The 26008-nt window shown below is 30.6% G+C and overlaps 1 protein-coding gene and 1 long non-coding RNA gene across 6 annotated transcripts in view; both read left to right on the forward strand.

Moving 5' to 3' along the window:
• Nucleotides 1-13502, forward strand: part of LOC132942107 (inositol-trisphosphate 3-kinase homolog) — an 88337-nt gene extending 74835 nt beyond the window's left edge. For 3 of the 5 annotated variants that reach the window (XM_061010416.1, XM_061010419.1, XM_061010417.1), the window contains 6 exons: nt 11484-11585; nt 11685-12164; nt 12255-12389; nt 12472-12645; nt 12725-12898; nt 12973-13502. In XM_061010416.1, coding sequence (XP_060866399.1) covers nt 11484-11585; nt 11685-12164; nt 12255-12389; nt 12472-12645; nt 12725-12898; nt 12973-13047 — 1140 coding nt within the window. In that variant the 3' untranslated portion in view covers nt 13048-13502. Of the gene's footprint in view, nt 1-1239; nt 1892-2248; nt 2397-11483; nt 11586-11684; nt 12165-12254; nt 12390-12471; nt 12646-12724; nt 12899-12972 lie in introns of those variants that run through there. The other 2 variants (XM_061010418.1, XM_061010420.1) reach the window with 2 other exon arrangements.
• Nucleotides 13503-16532: 3030 nt separating this feature from the next.
• LOC132942111 (uncharacterized) overlaps nt 16533-26008 on the forward strand; it is a 28368-nt gene continuing 18892 nt past the window's right edge. Inside the window, exon 1 of the long non-coding RNA XR_009664226.1 lies at nt 16533-17161. This is a non-coding gene — a long non-coding RNA (uncharacterized LOC132942111). The remainder of the gene's footprint in view (nt 17162-26008) is intronic.

Consider the following 26008-nt stretch of genomic DNA (forward strand, 5'->3'; position numbering starts at 1 on the left):
ATATAAATCTTAAATATACACGATGCACAACACTTTCACCGAGTTTAGTAAAGTGAGATGAATACTCAACAGTCAACATACAATCTATATGTGTCCGGTATTTTTTTATTTTAATTTTTTAATACTTTACATTATTTAATAACTACTTAAGTTTTTTTTATCGTTTAATTCTTATGGCATAATACGCTCATCTATTATGTTCAATTTAGATTTTAATATTGTTTTAATTGAATGCTATTGAATCGTTATAAGGATTATTTAAAGTTCTAATGATATGATATTTTTAAGTAGTTATAATTTTAATAATTAATCGAGTAGTATGCATTAAATTAATCTCTGAAGATTTATTCGTAAAATACTAAAATCGTAACAAAAAAAAACTGGGCAATCTAAGAATGGTCGTTTTTTTTTTTTAATTCCAGCCAAAACCCTAAGGTGAAATCTTGAATTACATTTCCAATCCTTAAGTGTTAAAATCAAAAATGTAATGGATATTTAACGATAAAATGGCTTACAAACTGTTGTGAATGACGGGAGTTTTTACTTTTGTCTTTTGCCCCATTAAAATAACAACTAGTTACAAATTACTTTTATTCAATTACTCGTTTAAAGTTAACTTGATATTTATTTTTACAATATTACGTAGATATAAGTCATTATGTATAATATTAAAATATTATTCTATAGAATAGCTAAATTTTCATTCTGGATGCTACGTATCACACTTCATCCATGTCCAAGACAGACACGGGACAGACACACATAAATATTATATAATACGATACTTGTCTGGCACAAATATTCGTTACTTTCAAAAATCATAATAAATATTACGGCAGCAAAAAACAATAACAAACGACGGCACATTTTTATAAACAACAGGTAGTACAACAGCCAACAACAGTAGTAGTTATATTTTATGAACTTAACATATCAATATCGATGTAATAATATTATACATGTATATAATATAATATTCTATATACTTATAACCATATAGCATGTCCTTAATAATAATATTGATAGCTGATATAAATATTCCGCTACTGTACGCACGCTTTTTTTAGATGACCTAAAATGAGCCAGTATATGTATTTATGTATACTGTACATGTACAATAATAATATGGTAGTCGTTTGCGGTCGTTTTCGGGGAGGGGGAAACCACATACACAGTTCGCCCCACACCAGACCATCGTTGGTATTTTCACCTTTACACGCGTGCGTATGCGGCACTACGGCGGCGTTGAACACGATTCACGAAGTCTGCCACTATACTATTGGATTGGGTTTTGGGTCTTCATTCGGCATTCCCGTACGCGTCCGCCACGAACACGGTCCGTCGACGACGCGTTCCCGCCAGTTTTTTGTGTTTTTTACAATAATATTGTTTTTTTTAGCATAAAAATAAATTGTGGTCATCACGTGTATTAATGTATTATCGAATAATATAGCATCCTATGCACTTGCGGTACAACCGGCATCGTTCACTTCGATCATCAGCTGCAGTGCGTTATCATCGCGGTCTTAACAGTTTTAATAATAACGATCGTTTTTCCCTCGATCCATCACGTCCTCCAACCCCCCGAGTGTCGAGTGTTTGTTCGTCGCGCGATAACCGTGTGCAGTTCGAAAACACGTTCCAATACAATATAATAATATATTATTATTATTTATTCCGATTGTTGCCGCTGATGCGATTTTGTGTCGCGTTTTATATACCGTTTGCGCCGCCATCGCGTCGTGAAGACAAAATTATTCAAACGTAGAAATATAATATGAGAATGAGCGACATGACCGTGTGCCCTGTGGCCAGCCGACAATCGTTCTTCGACTCGTTCACCGTCGTCTCCAAAGCCATCGGACAGTTAGAAAAACTTATGTCCGGCAAAGTGAGTTGACGTGATTGTGATTTCATTATTATTATGATAATTGATATACCTACTGTTTGTAAATTCGTTGGGTTGCACGTTATTATTATTTATTCTGGGTGCGTGATACAACTGCAGCAGTCGTGATGTGCGAACTATTATTATTTATTATTTAATATTATAATATTATTAATACATGATTGCGCGCAAGTAAAATATTATCGCGGTAAATACCCAAAAATGCTTTATTTTTAAATACCCCTTCCCATCGCTGCTGTACCCAAGCTCTGTTGTATAATATTTTATTGTAATAAATATATTGTATTGTATTATATTGGCGTTGTAGCACAAACGCGGTAGTACAAATCAAACAGGTGCAGAGTGTTTATACTATAATATAAAATATTATAGATATTAGTATTCCCACGTGCCTTTAAAATTAAAATAACTGACAAGTATCTATTCTATGTACCCACGACTGCACGAATCCCCCGACTTTGCAGCGATGAGCAGCCTCGTTCAACAGGTATGTCACATTGTGACGTTTACTTAAATTAAAATAATGCCGACCGTAATTTCGGTACAAACCGCTAAACCGACGTGCCCTAAATAATGTTCATTAAAAAAACTATGCATTATTAAACAACCGCCTTTAGATTATTATAATATGAGTATAGAGTATACACATTTTAGCCTTGGTTCTTGCATAACACCACGCTCTAATCTGATAATATAGTCTAGGTATACGTTAATTTAATCATATTCGCAAGTTTTTTAAATAAATATACATGTATAATATATAATATGTACCTATACTAAAACTTTATTTAGAAACTAGAAATTTACACAGCGATACGATTATTTGGCTGTTTTCTCTGCAATTTATTATTACGCGTGCAATTTTTTTCATCGTAGATTACTGATGTTTTATATACGTGTAAACGTGTTCCGGGTAGTACATCCGTACAGATACATCCGTACTTACAATTAACACAGGTATTAGTGTATAATATAATATCATGTTTTGTCTGTTTGTCGAACAAAAGTGTTAACGCGTTCAAAAGTGTTTCCTTCACTGCAACGGTGCGTATCTTCGTTTCTCTTGCGATCACCGTGTGTACAGCAAAAAAATTATTAACAGAGAAACACACGTCTACGGGGCCTCACTGATTTCAAAGTACACAATTTGGAATTTTGACCCAGGTCCGTTGTTAGAAATAAACACATCCGGTCGAGACAGTGATGTCAGCGTCGCGCGTGTATCGATTTCCCATCCGTTTCGTCGTTGGGTGTTCCCTTGAATTTCAATCGTATGATACCTACGTACCTATTATAATTTATAATAATATGTAATAGCCATTTCTCCGATGTAGGTACTCCAAACGGTGTTAATCGCTGCTGCACGTCTTTACAAGGACTCGTCGGCCCTAGACCACCGTTAGATTTTTAACTGGAATAATAAAGTATACGTTTGTATTTAATTTTTTTTTCTACTTTTTTTTAGTAAAACAATAGACTCGTCAGATGACGAAAACCTTGACTGTTAATTATATTTTTTTTATATTGTGTCAATAAACGCTTTAAGTACCACTTTATATTTTGTACATTGTACTTGCATAATACATAATTTGACTTTTTCGTAAATCGCTTGTACCACTTTCGATGTTTCGGTTGAGAATTTATTATATCGTCTTCAGTACTTTTTGGACTATGTATGTAGTTTTATATTGAATTACCGACCGACAGAACTACAACCCTTAATCTCCGGTTTTAATTTTTCATGAATCTCTCATTATTAAATGTATTATGAAATCCTATTTAGTACCTATTTTTTAACCTACATGACACAATGTGTACTTTATATTTCAATTTTTGATTTTACCAATATTTTGGTTTCAGGTTTGTGTCAATTATCTTATAGGTAGGTAGTGTTTATGACGAGGTTTATGATATTATAAGACATACATTCATATGCCTTCCGGAAATCCACCCTCAGTCACGATATAATAATATGATATTTTCAACTTATACCTTGTACCTATTTAACAAGCTACAAATTCGAATGTTGTGTAATCGATCCTGAATACGTTACCTAAGTATTATTGTCTTATAATTTCGTAATAACAGTTTATATTAATTATAATATCATCAACATCTACATATATGGATATTTATTTTTAATATATTATTATGTTTTACATTTTTAACTGGTATAATAAATTTGTACGTCGCTTGTATGCATGTATGCTGAAAAAAAGTCACTTTCGCGTGTTCTTAAAGAGATAGAAAAAAAGGTAATGCTGTATTACATAAACTATAAAGCCATAAAGGCTTAAATTATTCAAATCATGTGCATTCATACCATCGTTTATGGTCATTGGTTTATAATATATATTATTATGTAACATGAGTTAATTATAATTTATAACTGTGCAATGCAGTGTCATAACAATTTTAATTTGTACCACGGTATAATATTCTGTATCGACTATCTTTAATTTTGGTATCATAACTGGCACAGTGGCACGAAGGATAATGTACCTATTAACACAAACTGAATTATAGCAATCAAAATGTAACCTTAGTAGGTACCTATTTATAATATTCGCACGAAAAAGGACTTTTTGTATTTGTATAGTCTTGTATTTGTTTTAAATAGTCTCGAAAACAGATTTTAATTGTTTTATTATTTTAACTTTTAAGTGACCATCATGTGGCATGACTCAATAATACCTGTTTAATAATACAATAGCATGTTGGAAATTACCATGGATAATCACAAATAATAATAACTGTCACAAATGAATGGCATTTCCTAATAAATGATAAAACTGAATACAAATATATAGGTACTTACCTAATATTTAACAGAGCCACAACGGTTTGTTACGTCATCAGATCCCAACTTATCTATAGATACATAATTATGTTTTCTTGGTAAATAGTAGGAGGTATCTATATAATATTATATATGCAAAGGCTAATTTTCTTTTTCCTGTTTGCATTAGGTATTTTTAGTAATTTAGATGCTAGTTTAATATTTAAAATACCCAAGTATCTTAAAACTTGTTTTTATATTAAAAATGTATTTTGTAATTTTATTAACTAAATTCTGCAAATTGCAATTAAATATACCTATATAAATTATTTGGTAATTATAAAAATATGTTCATATTTAATAGTAATATAAGTAATATTTAAATACTATTTATACAAATTACGTATTATACCTATCTATTTTCCTTATTTGGTAGTTGACGATTTGGAAATATATTTCTAATTATAAGATCTAAAAATCTCATAATTTCTTCAAAAACATGTTGAACCTAAAAATGATGAAATATGAATATCTTTTTTTCATTTAGAAAAATGATTATACATACGTAATTTCAGTTGGAATTACTTATAGTCGGTTAGATAAATCTTTTTAGGCAGGTAATTTCACTACTGCTTATTACATTTAAAATGATATTATGAAATAATATTTCATATAAATCAACTTTTAAACTTTTAATGTAAGTACTTACCTATTTATTCTTTTTTTGCCATATTTATATATATATGTAAGTACATTGATAAATGCAGCTTTGTTATCTTGAAATTTTAATAAAACATTAAACGATTCCTTTTATTTCATTATGTGTGTGCGCATATTTTAATGTAATAAATTATTTATTAAATGATGTCTGTAGATTTATATTTTTTAAATATTTATTTATAAATGTCTTATATCCCAACTTGCATCCATATCCATACCTGGTAATTCCCAAAAGAGATTAAAAAGACAGTGGTGTCGTGATCTGCTCACATGAGTATATAATTCATTTTTTGTAAAAAAAAAATTTAGGTAAATGTAAGTGTATAGATTAGTTATTGACAAAGTACCTCCACCGGGTGGTCTCTTCACTCTGTGTTTCCTGTGTACCTACTTCAAAAATATTATCAAATAAGCCTATTGTTCAAATTTTGTGACATATTGCCTAATAGAAAGTTATGATAAAACAAAATTATAACTGATATAGGTAGTTTTATAAAATTGTTAACTATATTGAATAAACTTTTTTATTTATTGATAATTTTAAGTATCTGGTAGGTACATTTGTTTATTTAGCGTTTGACTATTTGCATGGTTTACGCTATATTCCTAACTTATAAATTATTTATTAAATACAGTTACTTAATTATAATAGTCTCAGTGGCGTGGTGAACATTAATAAGCCGTGACGTAGGAATATATTTCAGTACCTACCCACTCTTAATCCCCTGTAATATATTTTAAATATAATTGCTATTTGACAGCAAATATTTTTATTTTATTTTTATTTTATCGATTGTCATAAATCATTATGTACCTATCCAACCTGTATTTAATTTTACGCCTTTTATGACAAAACTTGTTTAAATTTGTAAGAACTACCTACGTATTTTTTTTCTGATCTTTTTTTAACAATACAAGTTACGATTCAAAATCGCTGCTTTTCTTTGAAACTTTGTATTTGCATCATTAATCATTTAAATATTTATAAGATCTTTAACAGTTTTTTGGTGTTCATAAAATGATATTATTGAATGATTTTAACGCCATAAGTAAGTCTAAATAATATGTAGAATAGCACTATAGCTGCTATAGGTGCTACTTAACGAAATGTACTTTCTTTTTCTATATAAAATGTATTTAATAAGAATCTTATGAATATTAATTGGTATTGGGTACTAAACTAAAGAATTTAAGAAACTTGTCTTCAATCAGATGATAAAGAGAAAGTCCATTGAGGTCAGTGGCCTATGAAAATAACAAAATTGCACCACATTTTCATTCTTTTATACGTTTGACTTCACAGAAGTATTACTTTTTGGCTGTGTTATAAACGTACAATTATTACAGAAAATAGCAGATTGTGAAAATTAAAAAAAAAAATTTGTTGAGGACGTCAAAATATTGAACGTTTACTTATAATGAATTTTGCATAACTGTATGTAAAATAGTTTTCAATTAGGCACTTTATACACGCAGTTTATTATTAAATGTGTTTGTTTCGAAAAGAATATGTCGAAAGAAGAGAAGATCGGTTATTGATTATCGACGTATGCTTATTATTAATGTCTATAGAACCCTTATTACTAATAATAATAATATAATAAACTCATTTAACGAGTAATCGTCATGTATGTGTAAACACGTCTTGGGGTCATGGTGGTGTTAGTATTTATATATTCAAATCAAAAACATTCCAACTTTAAATTACAGAATCGTTCCTGACGTACTTCTCATTAGACGGTACTCGTATTACATACATTGCACTGTTTGTTTTACATAAGGTATACATATATATATATGTATTTGGTAAGCGTACGTGCGCACGCACATGTAAATACATAATATACACATGCATGCATGATATTTATATTGTATACGGACTTACATATGAAAGTATTTAGCATAATATTGAATAGTACTGTATCTTGTAAATATAAATGAAAGTATTGAATCAAATGAATCAGTGGCGCAACTGCCAACTGGATAAAAATCTAGGGGGCGGCAATAAAATTAACCCCCCGTTCGGCCGTTTCTATAGTCGTAATCGCGATTTCAAGAATATAATATTATTCAATAAAAGAAACCTCAAATAAATATAAACTTTTATAAGGTAATTTAAGGAAAAAAATATTATAATATTATGTTAACAGTCTTGTTAAGAATACTTTTTAAATGAGGATTATTTGGGGGGGGGGCAAAATGATACTTTTGATATCCCCCCCCCGCAATTACGCCACTGGAATGAATTGAAAATCTTTAAATTAAATAAATATACATATACATTATTATTATTATAAGCAGAAATTCAGTTCATCATCATAAAAATTACGCGTCTTATTAAAATTGACTATAAACACGCTATAATGAATAATACATTTAAAATATAGTGATTTATTTATTGCATATTACCATATTATGAAGGTTTATAAACTTTAAATGTCATGCATTCTTGAAAAACCAGAATTTGATATTTTATCACGACTCTACCAGTTTGTCAATGTGGAAAGTTTAACATAACATACAATTGTATGTATAAATATAATTTAAGTTTGAATATCAATAGTTTTTAATTACCTACACTCTAATAATACTTGTTAACGGGACAACTGCAGTAGATACACAAAGATCTCGACTAAGACCGTTGGGGTTGAACGGATACTTCGATATTTAAGATTTTAATATTATATTACTGCACATTCAAATAATTGGCTGCAAATAATTCATTCAGTTTAGATAAAGATTTAAATATATTTAAAAAAAATATATTAAATGGACATTTGACACCTGTCTGGTCCGGATAATATAATATATTAATATAACTCAATCGACATAATATCAGCATTTATTATTATATTATTTTTATGTTTTTAATTAAATTACTATTATTTTATTAATTATAATATTATTAAATATATTTTTAAAAAAAATGTTGATATTGTGGCGATTGAGTCGATATTATCCGGTATATTTTCATAACTAAAGCAGCGTTCCTTATCACACTATATAATATTATGTATTTATATATTTATTTATTTATTTATCTTTTCAAACGAACGTGATACCCACGTGGCCACGTGATGTGATTTTATAATATTATTGTTCACGTCCAATTTACCTTTTGTTTTCGTTTCCTTCGTTTGACCGCAAACCCAAAAATGCATTTAAATCATTTTTGTTATCGTCATTTTTCTGTTAAGTTTAACAACAAATAGTAATTTTAACCTTGGTTGTTATATTATCGTTGTCGCTGGTCCTTTACCATTCGATCCGATGATTTGTCATATACATCATACTTATACAGTGCTGTTTATTATTATTATTATTTATTAATATTCACACTACACGTGTTTAAAGTTGTAATTTTTTTTTAATTAATTTCTTTTGAAATCTATCGTTTGGTGAATACGTAAGTTTTGTTATTATAATTGTTTTTTAGATTTGAGGTACGTTCATTTGAAGTGAGATTGATATAAAACACATGCTGCTGCCCCATGGCATACTGATCATTTCCTCGTTGTATATTTCGTATTATTCTATGTATAATTCAGCCTAGTCTTCAAAAACGTGAAACAACGTCAGTTGTCATTTTATTGTTTATTTCTCACAGCTTGCAATCGTATTGTACTTCCGACTACTGATATTTACAAATTACAATGCATAGATAGGTATTATTCGTTATTGTGAACTCAAAAATAATCGCACAGAAATTAATAACTATGCACGTGCGCAAAATGACACATTTCAATCTACCTAAATGTTTATTAATTTTTTATAGTTGCTTCTTTATGAGCTACAGTTTCTCTATAACACTATATAGGTGTATAGTAAACTAATATAATTTATAATGTACATTAATAGATCAAAGGTTGACGTTTCGGCTTTTATTTATAATTGGTTGTGTATTTAAAATGTATATTGTATTTTGTTCGTTCACTTCGTACCTACATTCAAAGCTAAATGTATGCACCCGTAATGCAGTGTTATAAAATACAAGACAATTATTTTATTATTATTAATAATATGTAAATAGTTTGTTCAAAATTGTACTAATAGGTATTAGGTATACTAGTTACTATTTTTATTTTAAGTTTAATTTTTCTCCAAGCAATTTGGCCATAACAATGTATTGCTATGCTGTATAAACATTTTATATTTTATTCGTTTATATTATATTCTACTCGGACATACCTAGTTATTATTATGATTTTATAGAATAACGTGTTTATTGTAATTTGTAATGATTAAATGCTGTAATGTTTATGCATTTTAGATTCGTTTATTTTAATTGTATAATATATTAATATTTTAATATTATAATATAATCAGAATTATTTGTGGGTTCGTATATCGAAAGTTCTATTAAGAATTGACCACGAACATTTTTATCGTAATGATAATGGAAGGTTAATGAAATAATAACATTTTAACGACTACTTTCAAATAGTTTTGTTGCTTGTATAATCATATTTGCCAAGTTAATATTTCATATTTTATAATTTATGATGTGTTTTTAACACTTAGTCTATATTGGACATAGGCGTACCCCGTGCCACGTACTTTATAACTAAGCAATAAGCATGTATTTGAATACCTAACTCAAAGTATTTATATTTATTTTGTACTAGCAGGCTTGATGGATATGCTAAATTATAAAGTGATTAACTGTTAGTAACTGCGAGTTTGCAGGGCCAGTGTCCATCAATGTATAATAATAGGCTCTAATTTCCACTTATAATTACACTAAGTCTGCAGCAAGTCTCCATTCCGATATGCTCGCGGCTGAAACCGAGGCCCGTGCACATCGCATACCTCAGTTTGTGCAAAAACACCTCAGGTTAACCATTTGTTTGTCACAAATGAAACAAACATTTTACGTTATGATAACAAAATTTTTTCGCAGTGGCAACTAGCAGGTATATACAAGACTGCAGACCAAAATATAAACTATAGTCGCTAAATTGCTTAAATCGTAATAATACTAATACTCGTGTTAGGTATTATATAGTAGTTGAAAAATAAGTATAGTCGTACGGAGTTATTAAACAATATTAGCTGACATGACAATAATTGTTCTCTAATGTTGGTTTGCAAAAGTAATTAAGTAATAAATAATGTCTCGTATAGTCGTATAAGTTAATTTTAAACGCTATTTCATTTATGGTTCAAGACGGAAAATGATATCGACTAATATTAATATTTAACACTATTCAAAACCAACAGAGACGACACCTTTCTACGACTATTGGTAATTCGATCACGTTCTGTGATGAAATTCATGAGTATACTGAGTATCCTCGTGAGTATCCATTGGGTTCGGTAGCGATTGCAAATAAATTTATAAATAGATTTTGAAAACGTTTAATTATTATTCTTGGCACAACATAATTTTCGTCGAGCATTCCGAGGGGTCTTGAGAACAGTAACAATAACAATAACACCACTGTGCACATCAAACACAAGTCACCACGTGACTGACGACCACTTCGTTGAAAACTCGTCGCTTTTACGTGCCAACGGGCAACGAAAATAAAAATTTCTTGTCTATCGGACTATTATTATTTGAATCTGTGCGTAATTTAGGGGTATTTAATGACGTACAAAATTTAAAAAAATAAAAAGTAACAAAAAAAAATATTGTATTAATATATTATAATGTGAATCCGATTCACGACTATTTAGTGTACATAAAATATGAGGTTTACCTTGACCGTATGAATCTTGTCGGTAAAACGTATATACATTTTGCTATTAGAATTCCAAGGGCTTCGCAATGTGTGTTCATTAGTATGGAGGCGACAGTATATTGTACACATGTATAGGTATATAATATGTTATGGCTTTGTACGTATTTTTATTTTGGATGAGAAAAAGCGGAAATTGACAGTGTCGAGAATCAATATAGTGCCGCCGTGTCGGTGTAGCGTCGGTCTAACGTCACTCGTATTATATTGTTTAATAATACATAATTTAGTTTGTCACCCAACAAACGCATTCGTTCATTAGGGTCTTGCAATATTGTAATAATTGTAAATTGTGACAATAATAATGTTTGGAATTTTTATTTATATTTTTTAGCAAACCGAAAACGAATGGAAGAGCTCGCAGTGCAATTCTGTGACTTCGTCAGCCAAAAAGAACCACAAGAAAGAAAACTCGCTGTTGAAATTCTTGGCTTTGGTATGTATATAACTCGTCGATCATAAAAAAAAAACCATTTGAGATTTAAATTCTCAAAATTATCAGTGGGTTGATAAAGTGTGGGTTTTATTTTTTTAGAACGCTCTCGAGTTGAGCGCACCCGCCAGTGATGTGTTGCTGCGCAACAACAGCACGACCACGGCTGGGACGGCAACGGATACCGAAGTGCGAAATGTCAAGTCTCAAGAAACAGCGGCCACCAACGTCCAGTCGGCGACTTGTAGGTCGGCCACGGGCGTCCCACAACAACAGTCGTGGTTCCAGCTGTCCGGACATCCGGACTGTTTCGCACCTGCCGGCCTGGGCACAATATGGAAGAAGTGCAGTGGCGGCACCGAGCGAGACGTGTACGAAGCCCTTTCCAACGAGCCCAGTCTTCAAGACATCGTGCCCAAGTATTACAGGGAAGTCGAGTACAACGGACAGACGTTCATCGAGCTGCAAGACTTGCTGTACGGCTTCCGGGACCCCAACGTCATGGACATCAAAATGGGCACGCGCACTTTCCTGGAATCGGAAGTGAAAAACTCCTCGGCCCGACAAGACCTGTACCTCAAGGTGAGACCGTGATATTAATATTATCTTCGCGTATATTAAGATCTATGCCAATAACGAGAAATGTGCTAAAACGATTTTTTTTTCATCTAGATGATCGCCGTGGATCCTGAAGCACCGAATGCCGAAGAACGCAAGTTGCAAGCGGTCACAAAACTACGATACATGCAGTTCAGAGAAGAACAGAGTTCAACGTGCAGTCACGGTTTTAGAATTGAAGCTATGAAGGTAATATACACCTACATTTGCCAGTGCATTTAAGCATTATTTTTCTGTTTTGACCATACTAACTGTCATAATAACATTACAGTTTCGAGGTTCTCCACCCGTAACGGACTTGAAGACTGTGAAGAGCGATGAAGAGGTGAATAACACTCTTGCTTTGTTCCTGGGTGACCGCCATGACATCAAACAAAGGCTGGTTGCCAGACTGAATGAAATACGGTCGAAATTGGATCGTTCTCATTACTTTAAAACTCATGAGGTAAGTTGGGCGACACGTTACGAGTACTTATTGTTTTATTTTTCGGTCAATCACATACAAAATCAATGTGTTATTACAGATTGTGGGTAGCAGTATCTTGATTATATACGACGATACTAAGATCGGTGCTTGGCTGATTGACTTTGCCAAAACTAGACACGTACCCGAGAGCACAGTACTTACCCACAGACGACCATGGGTGCCTGGAAACCACGAGGAGGGCTTCTTATTCGGTCTCGATCATCTCATAGAGGTAAGTTTATCATGTTCAAAAATGTTTATCGTGATGATACATTGCTAAAAATTTGATGATCTTATTGCTTTCAGTCAACTGAGAATTTACATACACCTGTCTCAAAAGATTCTGTAGCGCCGTCAAGCTCTATTAAAGTGGAAACTTGAAAACTTTGTTCTTCAACTTTCTTGTGGAATTCATCTAGTCAATAATATTTTCACCTACACTACACCGAGACAAACGTGGTTCACATCCTCGTTACTATCACGTGTTAAAATTTTTACACGATAACTATTTTTTTTTTCTTTCGTTCTTAAAATAAATTTTAAGTGGTAGGTATGTATAAATAATATTATATTGTTTTTTTTTAATATTAATTCAGTCAGTGTTGACTGACGCGACTGATTTTGCCTGAGCATTTGTAATCGGAGAACTCATTAAAGATGCGTGAGAAAAAAATGAACTATTAATTTGGCTTTATACTCATACTACAACAGGTTTATGTACCTAAATTCTCGATTCACTTATAATAATTGCCCAGTATTAACATTGTATAAATATTACGCATTTTTATTTATTTATTTTTTTTTGTATTTACATAATATACGTTTATTTGTATGTAGATATAATTGTTTTTGTTTCTTTTTTAGTGAAAATATCAATTTGAAAATGAATACTGTCTATAAATTATTCAGAGAAATAACTTTAAATAATTATCTGCAAATAATATTATAATCGTTATATATTTTCATACTACAAATCAATTAAATCATAATTTTATTTTTATGGTGTATTATATGTCTTGTGAAGTGTATTAATGTAATTTAAACATTTTATGTAGATCATAAACATTTAGTGATTCTTTAAACTTAGATTGGTTGATTATTGAATATTGCTATACTATTCTTTCTATTTTCTATAATAGTATTATTATTTTAGTAGTAAACTGCAATAGTTAACTCCTAAACTTATTATCAAAGTACAATTATTTGTACGAGAGACGACTGCTGAAATCGTAGTCCATACCGAAAAAGACTGGTTTGGACCGAAACTCTAAATAATTTTTTTTTAGGAACTGCGAAACCGATAGGCAGGTACTTACCTATATTTTGATATATTTATTATGAATCGTAGCAATAAGTTATAATTAATAATAATTATAAAATCATAGATCTATAAAAGTAGGTACATCAATCATTATTAGAATATTATTATTTTTGTAGTACCTAATAGTAACCTTACCCATGTGTCCTATACGGCTATACAGTTATAAAACAAAGTAATATAGGTAAATTCCAATTTCCATGTAATCGACAATCAGACAGTAGGTAACTATCAGATATTATCATAGGCATAATCTGGGATAAATTCTTGGGGCGGTACAACTCAAAATCTATTATGTAAATTACACTATTACCCGCTCAGTTAAATATCTGAGGGGGAAGTCCCCCCCCCCCCCAACCCAAATTGTGCCTATGACTATTATTGTATCAAAGTAAATATAGATTGCAGATACCTACTGTGCATCGGGGATGCCAGAAACAATATTATATTTTAATGAAATAATATTCATTACCTATTATTCCTGGAAATAATAATTAATGACAATTCGTTTATGTATTATAGTCAGGCTAATATTCTATAGTACTGGAAGTCAATGTAATCGAGTCAATATTTCCAGAATTATATTAAATAGTTTTTCTTCCATTTCGGCAACGCAAGTTAGTGTCAAAAAATGTTTTTGACGGTTTACCTTGACATTTATATTATTGCCCTACATAGTACATGATATAAATGTAACATACCATACATAAGCCTAGAATACCAGTAAGTTACCTACTATAGTTCTAACAAATATATTATTTGAAAAAAATTATTCAAAAAGATTCCTCAAGAGTAAGTCATTTATCTATATTTTGTACATACATTATATTGATATTTTAACATATTATATTAATAATTTATAAGTTAAACTATTATTAATTATTTATAAATTTTATATCTTTCTCCTAAATAAATGTATACTAAAATAAAGTAATTTAGTCATAACTATAGTATAATACAGATTATATTTCCATTATATTCATGGTATTCATGTCGTATACGGTCTACCGCACAGTTAAAAATATGAATGAATACATAAATGTAGGATTACAATATATTTATTAATGTAGAATTTCAATATAATATTTAATAATACAAAAAAATATATAAAAATATGCATTAATTCATTATAATATGCAGGTAAATTTAATTAGTTATTAGTACATGTACAAAACTGACAAAAAATGTAAAAATATATAGAAATATGCATTAATCAATTTAAATTAGGTACAATATAATTTCACATCTCTTTAAAAACAATCAAATGTGCTGTCATTCTTGTTTTTTAGACGCCACCTTTGTTCCGCCAAATACGAGGACAGCAATGATGGAGATGTACCATGCATTTTTTTAATAATTCGAAGTTTTAGACTTCCCCATAAACTTTCAATGCGTTGTGTGTGCGCACCACTGATGGGATCGACAAAAAATTGGGAATGATTAACGGTTTTATGTATGTACAATGTACCCTTTATTTTCTATCGTCTTAAATGCAAGCCATTCATCCGAGTGTATTTCTGTACCAACTTCAATTTCATTTTGAATTATTTCGTGTCATGTTTGTCTGTCTCTTTTTTCTACAAGAAAGCATTTACTACAAAGCATCTTGCATCAATAACACCATTTTTATCTTTTTGACACATACCAAACACCCATGGACCAGTTAGTTTTTTACTATAATTTCTATAGTTAAAATCAGATTCCTCTTCGTCGCTCAACTCATCTACATCAACATTTTCAGTAGCAATATCAGCCCCCAATAATCGTCCTCTGTTGTACTTTCTTTAACCACGCATTAAGGATTCATCGACTTGAACAATAGTATTTATAGCCCCCATTTTACTTCTTTTTTCAAAAGCAGCTATTGGTAGGTCACGGCATAAATTCATCCAGTCAGTCACTGTGTGATTTCCATGCCCCGTTAATTTTATTATGGCACTTTGAGGTATTTCAAAACACCAATAATAAGATAGTTCTAAAATTTGTGACAACGATAGACCACTATTACATTGACCATTTTTATCAGTATACGTGATAAACGTGTTACCTTTACGGACGGATTGAGTTTTTTGACAGCCTTTCTTTGTTATACTATTTATTAAAGCTAATTAAATCTTTTTGTAAATTGTTAACATCGGTTAGTGATTTGATGCTTTTAAGAATTATTGTGTCATCAGTGACTAGTAATATATTTGAGTAAGTAATGGAAAGAACAATATCTATATATATATAAAGGAATTTGTCCTCCGGAGGGATCATCGTAGAGCCCAAACCACAGGGCAGATCTGGTTGAAATTTTCAGGATGGATTAATATTATAATTTCACCGTGCTTTAAGAAAGCATTTTTGGAAATTCAACCCCCAAAGGAGGAAATCAAGTGGTTGTAAGTATACAATAGTGGCGCCATCTATCAAGCAATATCTAATCTTAATTATTATTATTATTATTCTATATTTATTTATTTATATTATTAAATTATTATTATTATTATTATTATTGATTAGAGGTTGTCATTGGCAATATAATATACTAATATAGGCGTAGGATATTATTTTTTGTTCAGTTATTTTCACTTTCATTTATAAAAAATGTCATCTATTGAAGAAATTACTCTGAATGGAATGTTGATATCTCAAATAGTTGTACCAATGTGATGGTGCCTGCTTTTTCCGTTCAATTTCCTTTCATTTGTTTAACACTCAAGAAAGATGCCAGGAGATCCGAAATTCAATTCTTGTGTATGTCTCTGGTAATTGGAATACCTATTAATATGTCTTACAATTTGTATGGTGACAACTTTTCCACTGCTGAAGATGTTTGTGATATGGGCAATCCTACTGTCTATACTCACTAAAATTGTGCAATGGACACGTCTACAGATCATTGGTCTACAAAAGAATTGTATAGAAGCTATTATCATGACTGGATCTACAAAATGTGAATCAGTTTTCATTCCTCACACACCAATGATACTATCAGATTATCCTTTCCAATTCAAGAGAATGCAGTTTCCTTAAAAAGTATGTTTTGCTATGACGATAAATAAATCACAAGGGCAAACCTTGAAATTAGCAGGGATCGATATAAGAGAAGATTATTTTTCACATGGCCAATTGTATGTTCCAGAGTCAGTAAGCCCACAAGTTTAGTTATTTTGGCACCAACAGGAATTACAGGTAATGTAGTTTATAGAGAAGTATTATATTAACGCTAAAAACCATCTTAACAATTAATATATGACATATTTTTTAAACAATCTTATTTAACTAGACAATATTTAATCTTACCAGATAACAACAATATATAAACCCGTCGATGCCGGGTAATTCAGATAGTCATTAATAAACAGATTAAATAAAAGTGGAAAGAGGTCACCTTGAGCATCCTTGAGGAACTCCAGAAGTGACTATTATAGTATTGGATAATGGGTATAGTTTTTTATTTCGACTAGTTGAGTTCTTTAAGATAAAACTAAGTTGATCCTGGATAATAGAGGATCTGCTAAGCCAATTTTATTGAGTTTGAAAGAAAGTAGATTATGATCGATCCTATCGATTCAAAGTTGGTATAAACAACATCAGTCTGTTCACCCCTTGAAAAAGACTATACTCTATTCCAAGTAAGTCTGGTAAAAATCCTCAAAGAAAATCGTCGCGGTTAGCGCATTTGCAGTCTCATTGGCTGCAGTCGACTACTGCAGCCAATCACAGCGGTTCTACCGTTCAGAGGTAGCGCAGTTTTTCCAAACTTATTTGGAATAGAGTATAGAAATAATTATTTTATGAAAATTAAATTAGTTAGTGTGGATTTATTATTGCGAAATCCATATTGTTGTGTACTAAGAATATTTTTAAATAAGGGGGTTACCTTTGAATTTATGATTTTAAAAAAAAAATTGGGAATAACAGAAATAATGGAAATAAGATGGTTATTGGTAATAGATGATTTGTTGCATTTTTTGAAAATGGGATTAATATTAATATAGTTTGTTTTTTATTTTAACGGAAAGTACCATTGTTTCAAAGATTAAGTTGATAAATAATAGGAGTAAGAATAAATCTACATTTAAAATTTAAAATGCCTAATTCATGAAAGACATCCATAAAATTAATCTGTAATCAAAACTATTTATAGTATCGAAAGATTCAACAACGGGAGACGGGTATCCTGTGCTGGAAAAATTTGAATTTGTATAAACCGATGTAAAATAAGTAGGTACTATTGAAAAAGATTTACTATGTTTTGGGCCCTTACCAGCTGTTTTTCCATGAAGTTCTAACGTACTTAAAAATGAGGAGAAAATTTAAGGTTTTTTTAATATAAGCCCAGAAAAAAGTTGGGATTTTTGAAATGTATTTTTTTATTTTATTTTATACATAAACGGATGCAAGCCCTTTACAATATTTTAGCGCGAGCACGCTAATAATAATACATGATGTCATAGGAATGATAAAATTACAAATTAATATACATAGTACAGTTATAGGTTACATATATAGACAAAAATGGCACTATTAATTGTAATTCATTGTTATGTAATTTTAAATTAATAACTATATATTTTTTCAAATATATACTGAATAAAATTATGCACTACTTAAAATGTTACATTATTTATTAAATTCCATGTTCGTATGTTTTATAAGTCTTTATATTTAACAAATGCCTTTTAATAAACTGAACTTTTTTTATAAATATCACCATAGCCACTAGAAAAATGAAATAGAACACAAAATGGAATATAATTTATTATTTGTGTTTGCTTTTTTAATACAAGTATACAACTATTAATTTTCTTGATAAACTTGATACTACAAAAGTACAACATAATTATTTAATTAAAACAAAAATACTATTCTATTGATATGTAGCTCAAGTCAGATTGAAAATTATGTTTTACATATGATATTAAAATAATTTAAAAGGAAATTTATATTCTATTTGGTTAGTTTTGTTTATTACATACTGTTTTTTTATTTAATTTATTTTTATAGTTCAAAATATCAAATAACAAATAGACAACCGGGTTCTTATTATTTTGGTAATTTATAAAATGTAGAATGAAGAATGTAGATATTTTAGTATATACATTTAATCCATGATAAAGTAAATTTCTTTATCATGTTATAATCATTATATTACAATTTGCAGTACATAATCACATTTTTATTTCATTGTATTTTTTCCGTATAAAGGTACATGATATTAAGTTTTGATTGCAACAAATATTAAAAACGAAAAATGTATAACATTGTTATGTTGTAAATTAAATATTGTTCTTTTACATAGAGATTTTATATTAAAAGTAAGCAATAAATACCTAATTTAGATTTGTAAATAAATAATTCATACATTTTATTATTATCAATATTATGAAACTTGGAAATATTGACCAAAGATTTAGCTTTAAATACACCATTAAGAAGTGCTTTTAAACTAATAAGTTTAAAATTTAAAATGTTTCATTATTATGTTAAAATCGTTTAAATTATTTGTGGTAAATAATTTGAGGGGTGACATTCCAAAACGTACTATTGCCATAAAGTTGATTTTCCAGGAAGAGCAGTTTTGTTTTTGTTAAATATTATCTCCTATAGTGATACTGTGGGAACAAGTACGTTTTGGATGATTTATACATTTATGAATTCAATTTAATTCTGATAGCGCCAATCTACTTCCCGCCTTTTTTTCTACAAGAATCGATGCGTATCTCGATTTTGTATATTTTGGCAATAGTACGTTTTGGAATGTCACCCCTCAATTATTGGTCCAGTATATTGCAAAAGGTTTTGTAAATGTTAGTCTTCACAATACTGTGTGAGTGTGCTAGATTTTTCTCAAAAAAAAATACTAATTCTGGTAATCTCCCTGAGATAAGCGTATTTTTTTAATTTTTCCCCGGTGTTAAAAAGCTAAGATGGCACTGTATACATAGAGAAAGAGAACGTAAAAGGTAAATGCATCAACGACATAATATTATAATATTTTATACTAAATAATTTTAGGGCCTTTCTTACGATGTCCAATTAAAGTTAACCGACACTTTAACAGCCGAATTCTGCCGGTAATAAAATCTGTTTTCAGTTGATAAACGTAAACCGACAATTTAGCGGACATTGTAAGAACAACCCTTTAAATGTTAGACCAATATAAGAAGAAAGTTTAAGGTTTTATTTATGAATAATCGGATGCAAACCCTCTATATAATTTAGGCGCAAGCACGCTTAAATAATACAAGATGTCATAAGAAGACAAAAATAAAATGTGTTTCAAGTTGATAAACATTAACCGATACTTAACCGGATATTGTAAGAACGGGCCTCAAAGTTTTAATATTTGTCAACAGAATTCCCAAATCCGTACCTCCAAACCTTAAGACAAACTATTTTGTCAACGGACTATGGTAAGATATGATGAATCACACAGTGATTATCATTCTAAATGGATTTATAAGAACTGTTTAAAATTATTATTGAACGAAGAAAGCTGTTGCAAATATAGACAAAGATAACGTTAAAAGTATATGCATCAAGGAGATATAATATTTTAATCTAAATACTTATAGGGCCTTACACGATGTGCAGTTAAAGTTAACCGACATATTACGAGCCGAATTCTGCCGGTAATAAAATCTGTTTTCAGTTGATAAACGTTCACAGACACTTAACCGGACAATATAAGAACAGCCCTCAAAGTTTTATTCCAGAATCTAAACCTCCAAACCTTAAGACAACCTTTTTTGTCCACGGATTATAGTAAGATATGATGAATCACACCGCGATTACCAAACAAAATGGGTTTGTAAAATGTGTTTAAAATTTATATTAAGCCTAGAAACTGTTGCAAACCATTTGAACAATTTTAGGATAAAATACAAAATACAAACAAGATACATAGTACAGTTACAAGATACAAATATAGACATAGAGAACGTGAAAGGTATATGCATCAAAGAGATATAATATTTTATTCTTAATACTTTTAGGGCCTTACGATGTCCAGTTAAAGTTAACCGACATATTACGAGCCGAATTCTGCCGGTAATAAAATCTGTTTTCAGTTGATAAACGTTCACAGACACTTAACCGGACAATATAAGAACGGGCCTCAAAGTTTTATTCCAGAAATAGATTCCAGAATCTAAACCTCCAAACCTTAAGACAACCTTTTTTGTCCACGGATTATAGTAAGATATGATGAATCACACCGCGATTACCAAACAAAATGGGTTTGCAAAATGTGCTTAAAATTTATATTAAGCCTAGAAGCTGTTGCAAACCATTTGAACAATTTTAGGATAAAATACAAAATACAAACAAGATACATAGTACAGTTACAAGATACAAATATAGACATAGAAAACGTGAAAGGTATATGCATCAAAGAGATATAATATTTTATTCTTAATACTTTTAGGGCCTTACGATGTCCAGTTAAAGTTAACCGACATATTACGAGCCGAATTCTGCCGGTAATAAAATCTGTTTTCCGTTTATAAACGTTCACAGACACTTAACCGGACATTAGAAGAACGTCCCTCAAAGTTTTATTCCAGAATCTAAACCTCCAAACCTTAAGACAAACTTTTTTGTCCACGGATTATAGTAAGATATGATGAATCACACGGCGATTACCACACTAAATGGGTTTGTAAGATGTGTTTAAAATTTATACTAAGCGAAGAAGCTGTTGCAAACCATTTGAACAATTTTAGGATAAAATACAAAATACAAACAAGATACATAGTACAGTTACAAGATACAAATATAGACATAGAGAACGTGAAAGGTATATGCATCAAAGAGATATAATATTTTATTCTTAATACTTTTAGGGCCTTACGATGTCCAGTTAAAGTTAACCGACATATTACGAGCCGAATTCTGCCGGTAATAAAATCTGTTTTTAGTTGATAAACGTTCACAGACACTTAACCGGACATTATAAGAACGTCCCACAAAGTTTTATTCGAGAATCTAAACCTCCAAACCTTAAGACAAACTTTTTTGTCCACGGATTATAGTAAGATATGATGAATCACACCGCGATTACCACACAAAATGGGTTTGTAAAATGTGTTTAAAATTTATATTAAGCGAAGAAGCTGTTGCAAACCATTTGAACAATTTTAGGATAAAATACAAAATACAAACAAGATACATAGTACAGTTACAAGATACAAATATAGACATAGAGAACGTGAAAGGTATATGCATCAAAGAGATATAATATTTTATTCTTAATACTTTTAGGGCCTTACGATGTCCAGTTAAAGTTAACCGACATATTACGAGCCGAATTCTGCCGGTAATAAAATCTGTTTTCAGTTGATAAACGTTCACAGACACTTAACCGGACAATATAAGAACGGCCCTCAAAGTTTTATTCCAGAAATAGATTCCAGAATCTAAACCTCCAAACCTTAAAACAAACTCTTTTGTCCAAGGATTATAGTAAGATATGATGAATCACACGGCGATTACCACACTAAATGGGTTTGCAAAATGTGCTTAAAATTTATATTAAGCCTAGAAGCTGTTGCAAACCATTTGAACAATTTTAGGATAAAATACAAAATACAAACAAGATACATAGTACAGTTATAAGTTACAAATATAGACAAAGAGAACGTGAAAGGTATATGCATCAAGGAGGTATAATATTTTATTCTTAATACTTTTAGGGCCTTACGATGTCCAGTTAAAGTTAACCGACATATTACGAGCCGAATTCTGCCGGTAATAAAATCTGTTTTCAGTTGATAAACGTTCACAGACACTTAACCGGACATTATAAGAACGTCCCTCAAAGTTTTATTCGAGAATCTAAACCTCCAAACCTTAAGACAAACTTTTTTGTCCACGGATTATAGTAAGATATGATGAATCACACGGCGATTACCACACTAAATGGGTTTGTAAAATGTGCTTAAAATTTATACTAAGCGAAGAAGCTGTTGCAAACCATTTGAACAATTTTAGGATAAAATACAAAATACAAACAAGATACATAGTACAGTTACAAGATACAAATATAGACATAGAGAACGTGAAAGGTATATGCATCAAAGAGATATAATATTTTATTCTTAATACTTTTAGGGCCTTACGATGTCCAGTTAAAGTTAACCGACATATTACGAGCCGAATTCTGCCGGTAATAAAATCTGTTTTCAGTTGATAAACGTTCACAGACACTTAACCGGACAATATAAGAACGGCCCTCAAAGTTTTATTCCAGAAATAGATTCCAGAATCTAAACCTCCAAACCTTAAAACAAACTCTTTTGTCCAAGGATTATAGTAAGATATGATGAATCACACGGCGATTACCACACTAAATGGGTTTGCAAAATGTGCTTAAAATTTATATTAAGCCTAGAAGCTGTTGCAAACCATTTGAACAATTTTAGGATAAAATACAAAATACAAACAAGATACATAGTACAGTTATAAGTTACAAATATAGACAAAGAGAACGTGAAAGGTATATGCATCAAGGAGATAAAATATTTTATTCTTAATACTTTTAGGGCCTTACGATGTCCAGTTAAAGTTAACCGACATATTACGAGCCGAATTCTGCCGGTAATAAAATCTGTTTTCAGTTGATAAACGTTCACAGACACTTAACCGGACATTATAAGAACGTCCCTCAAAGTTTTATTCGAGAATCTAAACCTCCAAACCTTAAGACAAACTTTTTTGTCCACGGATTATAGTAAGATATGATGAATCACACGGCGATTACCACACTAAATGGGTTTGTAAAATGTGCTTAAAATTTATACTAAGCGAAGAAGCTGTTGCAAACCATTTGAACAATTTTAGGATAAAATACAAAATACAAACAAGATACATAGTACAGTTACAAGATACAAATATAGACATAGAGAACGTGAAAGGTATATGCATCAAAGAGATATAATATTTTATTCTTAATACTTTTAGGGCCTTACGATGTCCAGTTAAAGTTAACCGACATATTACGAGCCGAATTCTGCCGGTAATAAAATCTGTTTTCAGTTGATAAACGTTCACAGACACTTAACCGGACAATATAAGAACGGCCCTCAAAGTTTTATTCCAGAAATAGATTCCAGAATCTAAACCTCCAAACCTTAAAACAAACTCTTTTGTCCAAGGATTATAGTAAGATATGATGAATCACACGGCGATTACCACACTAAATGGGTTTGCAAAATGTGCTTAAAATTTATATTAAGCCTAGAAGCTGTTGCAAACCATTTGAACAATTTTAGGATAAAATACAAAATACAAACAAGATACATAGTACAGTTATAAGTTACAAATATAGACAAAGAGAACGTGAAAGGTATATGCATCAAGGAGGTATAATATTTTATTCTTAATACTTTTAGGGCCTTACGATGTCCAGTTAAAGTTAACCGACATATTACGAGCCGAATTCTGCCGGTAATAAAATCTGTTTTCAGTTGATAAACGTTCACAGACACTTAACCGGACATTATAAGAACGTCCCTCAAAGTTTTATTCGAGAATCTAAACCTCCAAACCTTAAGACAAACTTTTTTGTCCACGGATTATAGTAAGATATGATGAATCACACGGCGATTACCACACTAATGGGTTTGTAAAATGTGCTTAAAATTTATACTAAGCGAAGAAGCTGTTGCAAACCATTTGAACAATTTTAGGATAAAATACAAAATACAAACAAGATACATAGTACAGTTACAAGATACAAATATAGACATAGAGAACGTGAAAGGTATATGCATCAAAGAGATATAATATTTTATTCTTAATACTTTTAGGGCCTTACGATGTCCAGTTAAAGTTAACCGACATATTACGAGCCGAATTCTGCCGGTAATAAAATCTGTTTTCAGTTGATAAACGTTCACAGACACTTAACCGGACATTATAAGAACGTCCCTCAAAGTTTTATTCGAGAATCTAAACCTCCAAACCTTAAGACAAACTTTTTTGTCCACGGATTATAGTAAGATATGATGAATCACACGGCGATTACCACACTAAATGGGTTTGTAAAATGTGCTTAAAATTTATACTAAGCGAAGAAGCTGTTGCAAACCATTTGAACAATTTTAGGATAAAATACAAAATACAAACAAGATACATAGTACAGTTACAAGATACAAATATAGACATAGAGAACGTGAAAGGTATATGCATCAAAGAGATATAATATTTTATTCTTAATACTTTTAGGGCCTTACGATGTCCAGTTAAAGTTAACCGACATATTACGAGCCGAATTCTGCCGGTAATAAAATCTGTTTTCAGTTGATAAACGTTCACAGACACTTAACCGGACAATATAAGAACGGCCCTCAAAGTTTTATTCCAGAAATAGATTCCAGAATCTAAACCTCCAAACCTTAAAACAAACTCTTTTGTCCAAGGATTATAGTAAGATATGATGAATCACACGGCGATTACCACACTAAATGGGTTTGCAAAATGTGCTTAAAATTTATATTAAGCCTAGAAGCTGTTGCAAACCATTTGAACAATTTTAGGATAAAATACAAAATACAAACAAGATACATAGTACAGTTATAAGTTACAAATATAGACAAAGAGAACGTGAAAGGTATATGCATCAAGGAGATATAATATTTTATTCTTAATACTTTTAGGGCCTTACGATGTCCAGTTAAAGTTAACCGACATATTACGAGCCGAATTCTGCCGGTAATAAAATCTGTTTTTAGTTGATAAACGTTCACAGACACTTAACCGGACATTATAAGAACGTCCCACAAAGTTTTATTCGAGAATCTAAACCTCCAAACCTTAAGACAAACTTTTTTGTCCACGGATTATAGTAAGATATGATGAATCACACCGCGATTACCACACAAAATGGGTTTGTAAAATGTGTTTAAAATTTATATTAAGCGAAGAAGCTGTTGCAAACCATTTGAACAATTTTAGGATAAAATACAAAATACAAACAAGATACATAGTACAGTTACAAGATACAAATATAGACATAGAGAACGTGAAAGGTAT

Source organism: Metopolophium dirhodum, chromosome 3 (assembly GCF_019925205.1).
Source record: "Metopolophium dirhodum isolate CAU chromosome 3, ASM1992520v1, whole genome shotgun sequence".
NCBI classification, from domain to species: domain Eukaryota; kingdom Metazoa; phylum Arthropoda; class Insecta; order Hemiptera; family Aphididae; genus Metopolophium; species Metopolophium dirhodum.